The following is a 9,411-nucleotide window of genomic DNA, read 5'->3' as shown; positions in this document are numbered from 1 at the left end:
AGAGAACCGGACAGGCACCGTTCCTTAGGTACCCTTGGGGTAAACGGCACCTAGACCCAGGAGATATTTCCCTTTATCAGCAGGGGAGGCAAGCGACGGCCCACCTCCTCCCAGCCCCCCCGCCCCGATGGCCAGCAGAGAACAGGGGTGTGTGAAGACCCCAAACCTCCCTCCTCTCGCTCATGTGTAGTGTTGCTGCGTGTTGTTCTAAGGTGCATTTAAAACACGGGAGAGCATGGTGCTGCTGCCAGAGAGCAGCAGGTGTTAGCACGGCCCCTCCCGAGAACCCTCAATGTCTACATGGATTTAAAATTGAGAGGTGGGCACCGGCGCCAGAGGTGGGGTTGAATACACAGACCGTCCACTGGACGCCGTTAACGTGCCCACCCTCAAGGCCCTATATGTATGTGTTATGAGAGTGTGAGTAATGTGGATGTCTAAGTTGTGGAATAAAATTGAGGCACAGGTGGCAAGGAGACTTACCGTAGACCAGAGACCTGGGGGGGTGGTCCTGCCTAGAGTACGCGGCTTTACCCCTGCTACCGACTATGCTGGCACCAGTGAGGGTCCCTTTGAGACCCGGGTGTTTGCAACTGGTTCGAGTGATGCTTGGACTGGGGCATTCTGATAGTGAGAGCGTGATGTGGGAGTATGGCGGGCAGGAAGAAAGTGTATTGGGGTTTTCGCGCGCATCGACATGTATCCAAATGGGGCGCTAGCTCTCTCCTTCCCTGCACACGAACAGTCCGCGGGATCCTTGTCTTCAACCAGGGCCCCCACCATTAGGCAAGGGAGCGGGCGACAAGGCCGGTGGCTTGAAGGGGGGCGCTATACGGCGTCGAAGAGAACCAGGCCCGCAGGTGCACACAGGACACCGTGTGGGTGACCCACTAACGCCCAATGCGCTTGTCAGCTATGAGAGCGTCACACTGTACCCACCGGCTATTATTGATATTTTCAATAACACTTCTCCCCGATTTTGATATTATGCAACACAAGCAGCATGTAGATATTTCTCTAGTGTCTTTTTCCTTTTAGATAATAATATATAACACTAAAAACCTCTCCGTACTTTTAGAATTCCTCGTCGCGATCGAGCCACGCAGGGTCCTTTGGCAGAGTGGGGACACCCTATCGTTCAATTGGTTGAGGAGGCAACAACCGTGGTAGCCTTTAATCTTATAGCTATTCAGTGACTTTATACGGCCTTAGAGCATTTGATGCGACCTCATGAATGTACAGATCTTCCGATCAAGGTCGCCACTTGAGATGTCCAAAGAACAGTGACATCACCACATGTTGCACATAAGGCCTGCTGACAAAACAAACCCACCCTCAAAAAAGAACGACCGCCCCATTCTTTCGGTTGATTCAACTCCACCTCCAGACTGAAGCACTTGAGCAATACAGTGAGTAGTATGGATGTTCGTACATTTCTCTCAAGCATAATATTGATTCGCGCTAAAATACAGTTTCTGCTGATAAGTAAAGAAAGTGATCTTTCTCGTTTATCTTTGGATTTCTAAAACAGAGCTCTTCTAATAGGTGTTTATGTGGGTTGTTGGATTTTTTTTTATGATTATTGTTCAATGGAACCACCTTTGTGAGTCTCGAGAGCCGCACGGCGCCCAATCTGCACTGGCTCACGGCCAGAAAATTAAGAGCTGGTTGTGCGATACCATGTAGTTGGTGCTTTACTGCTTTGAATCTAGTGTTATTTTATTATAGATTGGTGCTTAGGGTGGCACTGCCGCTTAAAGCCTCGTGACAATTCAGCATGACCATGTATCGAAATAAAAATAAATAGATAGAACGGGCTCTATAGATAATGTCTACATATTGATATATTGTGTATAAATGAGTGGGCTTAATAGTGCATAATTTTCTCACACACACCAGAACGTGAGGCGCTGGGATTTTATGGAGATAAGTTGTGTTTATTTATTTACTAAAGCATCTGCAAATATATATAACTAAAAGTAACAAACATTCAATACAAGGCTCAAGCAGTTGACACTATATAGGTCATCTGTTACTAATCAACATGGAAATAGCTCTCAGTTCTATGACGGAACGATGTTTTAACTTGCTATGCTCTTGACCAATTCATACTTGCATTAGATAAACATAGTAATAAGTATGCTTATGATAAAAAAACCACTGAAAGTGCTAAGTTAGCAAATGTACTCTAAACAACGCTCCTCAATATATCGTATGCTTAGTTCTCCAAACATTTCAAAGTGCGGCCAGCAGTTATTTGACTCTGCTGTGGAGACTAGTAACCTCGCGTAGCTACTATACAGTGGACAGATTTGTCTGACTTAATTTTTCTGAATAGGCTGTGAAATAGATTGGTCTCTAAGACTCATATCTCCATCCCTTTTATGCTCGTGGCTCTACACATAGTTCTGAGAGTGCTGTTCTACATATGAGATTCTGAGTGACTGATAACACATTACTATGCAGCCTTGCCAGTGTCTTAGCTGCTCATTAACACTTGTGGACTCTATTTGATTACTTTGTCTTTTACCTGGTGGGCATTGGGCTGATATCGAATGCAAGATAACCTTCGCTTGTGAGATAAGGCGGTCAGTTGTGTCGAGGCCACAGACGGTTTGTCTCGTGGCGGGTTGTTGGTTAATGTCTCACAGGCTTAGCGCGACATTATAACAGTCAATACGGGGTGCACATGGTCAAGGTGTGGTGCGTCAAGACTGGACCTAAATAATTAGGGGGCCTTCTGTGCATTAAGGGGAGAAGGATTAAATGTATCATTTGATCATCCCATCCTCGCCCCCGAAGTCATTTCACTGCATGCACAGATGTGATAGGCGCAGGTAGCTGATCACATAATGCTACGGTATTCACGCGTGGCTAGAGAAAAACTTTATTAACCTCGCTGTCCGGAGGGCTATAGTAACTTTACGTTTCTTGGTGCAGAGTTTCCATTTCATATTTTGGTTGTGACTAGAGGGTGATATCATCTAGTCGGTTGTTAAGAGTTTTTGGTGTGTGTTGTAGACTTTCCATAGGCGTAAGTCTGAGCCGAGAATCGGAAGCTTCTGTTCGGGTGAGCTGATGGGTCATGCTTCCCGGGATGCACCCCTCTAAGCGATGGGGCTGGGCTCGCTCATCTGTCTTCGGGACTCGTAAAGATACGAGGGCATTCCGCTGGGGACCTGTGGCGGCGGTTTAGGGTGGCGATGACCTTAGACCATGTGTAGTAGAGGTGCTGAAAATGAGGGAACTGCTGGGATGTGCTTTAACTGGAAGGTGGGCTGTGGCGGTGCAGTGGACGAGGGTGGGAGGTGGGCTTGAACGCCATTGCCCCCAAAGGGAGGGGCAATGGGTTGGTTCGTTGTCCATTCCCTGCTCTCGAGGTCTTGCTATTGCACGTCACAACTCTCTCATTCTGGGAAATCCTTAAGCCTTAAATCCTCCCCTCGATGAGCTGTCCCCCGCAATCCAGTGGATGGCTATACAACCTTAGACACATAAGAGATAGGGCCTTGCTTTGGGTGTTTGGAGCAGTGTGAGTGTGTGGTTTTGACATCATGATTGGGGAGTAAAAAAAAAAAAGGGGGAGGAGGTGGGGAGGCTCGTGCTAGGACTTGGACTCCCCAGATAGCTAAATAAGATCCCATCGCCAAATTATAGGGCGACTTCACTTTTGTGACGCCAAAAAAAAATAAATTCGTCATGTGTTTTATTTCTTCTTGGATGAAACAATCCAAAAACTAGAAAAGGAACGCTCTTAGAACTAAACAACCGATGGTTCTCACTCGATTTAATCTCATGGGTCTCTTTACGAGGTGTGTGAGCTTCCTTTGTTATTATACTTAGGACGTCCCAAGAATGGACACTGGTCCTGCTAGAGTAATGTCACCCCTAACGATGACCCCCCCCCCTTTCCCGCCTGCAGACGACTCCAAGTGTCTGCACCACAACGCTCAAGATTCTCAAATAAGTTCTATCGGACTCTCTCGATAAAGGATAGGGAGACCACTTTAAAGAGGTCAGAGCTCGATGCTTACGGGGAGGGAATAACCGTGTCATGTCAGTGTCAAGCCAGGGCCATAAGTGGCTCGCGTTCTCGTACTTTAGGGCGATTGAGACACCAATGCCTATAATAGCTCTTCCTGATCCAGGTGTGGGTGCTTTTAGATCTTCATGCTCATGTCCATTAAGACAACACGCCACACAATTCCCATAACTTTTTATTTAATGTGGCTTGTTACAATATAGCAGGCAAGTAACAAGAAAGTCGTGACAGCACAACGAGAGTCAGAGGTAAGAGATATATTACGAGTTGAGATCATTGCAACTATTTTAAGCGGGAAACATGCTCTCCTGCTAATAGCACTTGCCAAATTGGGGTGGGGGGGTGGGGGGGCTGAAGGGGGCTGCTGCGGAGCAAAATAACCCTGAGTGCGGGCCGTGTGCGCCCTCCAACCCTGCACGTGGCAAACGGCAGTCGGAAATCATCCATTTCCTCGTGTGTATAGATGTGCGACCCTATCAAGAACCGTTTTTCGCCCCCCCTCCACCACGCCGAGCAAATACACTCTAATATGCGATTTTGCACAGGAATTGCCTTGTGCTCCTTGTAATCTTTCTCCTCTATTTCAATACCTGCTAACCAAATATTAATAAAAATAAATTAAAATACGATTGAGTTATAAACAAATGTAAGAAATCACACGAATTTGCGTACTTGTGTGGAGTTTAGTGTCGGTGTGGACGTCCTAGGTGATTGTATATAACTCACTCTGCCTTTCACAGTTCTTCGTCGGCCATGGGTTCATCCCCCACCGCTCAGAGGCAACACCTTGCTTTAAATTCATTTCTGGTTTGATGGGTTCACTACCAGTCCGTGGACAGAATGAACAGCCGCGTAGGACTTTCAGCTGGGCATCACACTGCTAGTAACTACTGGAACCAGGAGGGTTGTGGCGTGGTGTGGTCCCGAATACAAACTGAAAAGGAGGGGGTGAATCCCGCGCAGCTAGGATCCACAAACGAGCACCACATCGACACTCGCCTGCTTTTTCGGATAGATATAAGAATAGAACGTAGCCATTATGTCTGATCTCTTTCGGCGGATGAGAATTCAAGGGATTCACTGTGTATCCTGCGTCGTTTCTTCCTCGCTATTTTGACCCTTAGGCGAATATAATCAACGGGATCTGCCTTTGGCTTTTAAAGGATGGCAGGGGAAACCTACGGCCGTGTGACTTCCGAAGCTCGCGGTATCCAGCTACAGCCCATGGAAGCCGAAGTGGTGCCCTTTGTGTATTAGTATTGCAGTCTCTGACTTGGTATGACAAATACTTCTGATTGGCACCAAGTGGATACGTATAGAAGGGGGAAAATCTCTCGTAATTCAAGCCCGGCTTCGTTGCTAGGGTTAATGCTGCGTTTGTGTAGTAGAGGTTACGGAGCAGTAGACTTCCTTTGTGTGTCGAGAGCACCGCGACCGCCTTGAATACCTGGAAGGATGCCTTGGTAGATAGGTTTTCACGGTGCGCTAAAGGAATAGGGATACAGAGGTGTCCTTTCTTCTATGTTCGAGCTTAAATCGCCGCACCGGGGTGGCTCGCCCCAAGATGCTGGTGGACAGTTTGGCCGTTCCTTCGCGTCCCCTTCGACCGCTGTCTAGGATGTCCACCGGTTTTGAAAATGCGCTTGGGGAGGTTTTGTTTATTATCCCTTTGCATATCTCCGTGACTCCACATCCGTTCATGGTTCTCGCAGGCCTTTGTCTCGATGGTTCAAGCTGCGTAGAGTGTTGGGATTGATGACTCGTAAATACTCATAACGCCACACTTGGGTCTTGGGTATCAATGTGGGGTCACTCGAGCGGCCGCTCCAAATTACGGCCTATGTGCTGAAGTCAGGAGGGGTAGTGAACTGAATATCTTACGCTCGCGCTGGTGGGTAATATAGTTATTGTTGTCGATTCGTTTTTGTTGATCGAATAATATAGTGGCCTGATATTGTGTATTTAGAAATGTGTAGGATGATTAGGTCAGACCTCAAGTTAGAAGGGATACTGTGCTTATCTATAAGGGCTTATTTGGGTATATCGAAGAGGTTCTGGCTTTGATAATTCACATTAGGGCACTTTTTACGTGTATGGCTAGAAATACTAAACCGCCGTATAGTATGAGGTGGGTCGTCTGACTGTTGCGGGGTTGGCAACAGCGTCGTTTTGTTTGAATATTGTGGCACTTTCTCTTATAGAACCTTACAACTAGCGCAGTCACCCCCACGGGTATATAATTTTTTAGTCAATCAAATATAAGCATACTACTACTCAAGACCTCGAGCGATCGCCGACAGATTGGTATCATAACAATCTTTGCCTAGCTAGTGCGGTGTGTTTACACCGCTGTCAGACAGCTTGAGGACCTCGGCGGCACCGGGGTGTCCATAGTTTAACATGTTACACAAAGGTGATTCTCTAACTTCGGACGAGAGTGACCATTAGCTATATAGAGCCGGAATTTTGTGCTCTTGGAGGACACTGAGCTTCCCCAGGGTGAATTTAAGCTCTCTGTCCTTTTCCAGGCTTTAAATACATGGAATAATTAGTCTGTGTACATGAAACTGGATGTCCTCAGAGGATAGATTTTCTCTCCAGATTATCTCTTTGACAAGTCCTTCTCTCGATCGCAGCTGTGTTTGTTTGGAGTAATATGGACAAGAATACGTGCAACGAGACACTTTACTGTATATGTGAGACTCTTTGACTCAGGCACTTGAGATATGGTTTCTGGGACTGTGCGTCCCTCGTGCCAGGACTTTGCTCCTGGCAGCTGACACAAAATGTTTATTCTTTAGCTTGCCCTGATCGACAGCAGCCTGTGTGCCAGACCATAGACGTAATTGAGGTGGATAGTTGTTAAAAGTAATCTCCATTAAGCTTGTGGTTGCTTAAATTCAGTACAATGACATGTGAGGTGAAGTGATATAGGTAAATATTTAAATTAATGAAGTGCATAGAGGCACTTGACCTGTGTGAAAGACTGTCGTCTTATTATGAGCCATTGTTGAGATATGGAGCACACCTGTGAAAACAACTAATATGCTGAACCCTGTATGAAACATCTAAAAGTACATGATGGAGGAGCTGTGTTGAATATGAAAGTGTAAGACTTTGCCGCTGTGGGCAGAGCATGCAACTACTGTGTGATGTTGCGTTGCAGTTTTTTTTCTGAGCTGATGAGCAAGCTACACATTATCAGATCAAGAGCTGTCTGGGAACTACTCAAAGAGGGGGAAACAGGGAGTGTGCAGCGTTTCCGTGAGCAGTTTTCCTGCATCTTGACTTGCGTGTAGAGTGTTCATAACATCAGCATCATGTTTTTGTTTATTTGTTTTGTTGGGTTGAAAATAATTAAATAAATGTGTGATCATGCCTATGGATCACCATGGCACATATCTCCAGCCATATGATTTATTTATGCAGATGACAAAGTGAGTGTGAATGTGTCTGACATCACAGTGTTTTTGTGCACTGTGCAAAAGTAATTGCCTTTGATTGTGAGTGAGAGCGGTGATTCTGCAGGTCACCAGCTATTGTAAGAAAAAAAAAAGAGTGAAAAAGAGACAAAAATTACATTGTAGAAGAAAAATAATTATAGGAAAAAGGTTTCGTGTTGATCAGCCGAAAAACAACTACAATGTCATTTTATGCTTTTAAGAAAGGACTGTTCACAAAAGAGAGAGAGAGAGAGAGATGTGTGTTGATTAAGCAGTGATGATAATAATGAACATGTCTTAGTTTGTCACTTTCAGGTGAAAAGCAGACCTGAATCAATTTTCCACATGCAGCAGTCGGAAGAAAGTTATAGTTTAACATCATTGGAAACATGCAGGCCAAGTTTCTGGCTGACTTATTTACAGTGCCATGTGTTTCTCAACCTCACAAGCGAGCTCACTCCTCCCTGAAGATAAGGAATGCAGCTCCAAAGCAATAACATGATAAAGAGACAGCAGCAAGTCCTGAGCACAAAAAGTCCCAGCAAAGCAGCAGCAATGTGGACAAACAGCAGCAGCAGAAGAAAGCAAACCCATCTTCCTGTCTGATTGGATGAATTCCACGGAGGGGCGAGCAAGATGGCGGTGGCAGCATGTTGAAATGCTCAGAAAGGACTGAGTGACTCGGGCAAGCCACATGCGGCTAGCATGCTGGCTAGCGACATGAAAGAAATGGACCCTTCATGATGCGTTCAACGTGCCAGCGCTGTGGTGGGAAAGGCTCCATCATAAACACGCCCTGCGCCCTGTGCAGAGGTTCAGGCCAAGAAGAAGAAGACGATGACTTCCAAGCCCAAGAAGGTCGGCCTCAGCGTGGGCGAGCTGATTGTGAAAGCCGTGGCCGCTTCCAAGGAGCGCAACGGCCTGTCCGTGGCCGCTCTCAAGAAGGCTCTGGCTGCCGGAGGCTACGATGTGGACAAGAACAAGGCCCGTGTCAAGACCGCCATCAAGAGCCTGGTGGCGAAGGGCACTCTGGTGCAGACCAAGGGCACCGGGGCCTCCGGATCCTTCAAGATGAACAAGGCTACTGAGAGCAAAGCCAAGAAGCCCGCCGCGGCCAAAGCCAAGAAACCGGCAGCAGCTGCTAAGAAGTCGCCCAAGAAGGCAGCGGCAGCACTTCAGACACTAGCACAAAGTCAACCGCATCAGAGGAGGGACAGGACAAAGCTGAAGGAGAAACTGCCTGCTATTGGACTATTGAAGTGGCAGAGGACAATAGTGAGAGTGGTGAGAACACAAATTTTGTTATTAAATGTGGGAAATCAAAATTTGGGTTAGCAAACCTGGGGAAAAGAAAACTGACTGCTTAAGTGGGAAAATTGTGAAGGAGTCTGAAACACTGCAAAATAGAAACATATACAAAATCACACACACAAGCAGAACATGCATTAACCCTACTAACACAAACACAAGAGAGCTCATGAAGATTAGACAACATCTTCAGCATGTGAGTCTGTTTATCATCTTGTCCAAGTCACCTCGTGTGATGCAAAGACCAGTGGACTCACAGCACATTAGTTAAGAAATGATTAAATAATAGCAGAGAAAGTGTGTAGGAAAGGCAGCTTTAAGAACATGCTCTGCTGGATATGCAGCTCCACAGACATGCATTAAACCTGCCTAATAACACAAACATGCAATGAAAATTAGCTTGTTATCTTTCATCAGTGTTAAAATAGTGTCAATTTAGCAGACACTTGTTATCAAATACTGAATTTATCCAATGCAAAAAATTGACTCTCTAGGTTGCAGGACAACAATTTAACTTTTGTGGGAAAAAAATCCTGGTTTGACCAACCAGTGATCAGACAATAAATTTAGTTGTTGATATAGTAAATTGGGAGAAGCTTCCTGCTTGATTGATGCAGC

General features: G+C 46.0%; 1 protein-coding gene across 1 annotated transcript; it reads left to right on the top strand.

The window, feature by feature from the left end:
• The first annotated feature begins 7,633 nt into the window (after positions 1-7,633).
• Positions 7,634-8,830, top strand: LOC121813358 (histone H1-like). The gene has a single exon (XM_042217085.1). It carries the CDS (start codon positions 8,323-8,325, stop codon positions 8,818-8,820), a length of 498 nt encoding a protein of 165 aa, XP_042073019.1. The 5' UTR covers positions 7,634-8,322; the 3' UTR covers positions 8,821-8,830.
• Positions 8,831-9,411: the final 581 nt, after the last annotated feature.

This window comes from Haplochromis burtoni, unplaced genomic scaffold (assembly GCF_018398535.1).
Source record: "Haplochromis burtoni strain Fernald_Lab_line unplaced genomic scaffold, NCSU_Asbu1 Contig_1583, whole genome shotgun sequence".
NCBI classification, from domain to species: Eukaryota; Metazoa; Chordata; class Actinopteri; order Cichliformes; family Cichlidae; genus Haplochromis; species Haplochromis burtoni.
The sequence above is the reverse complement of the archived record's forward strand: the minus strand, read 5'-3'. Positions and strand labels throughout refer to the sequence as shown.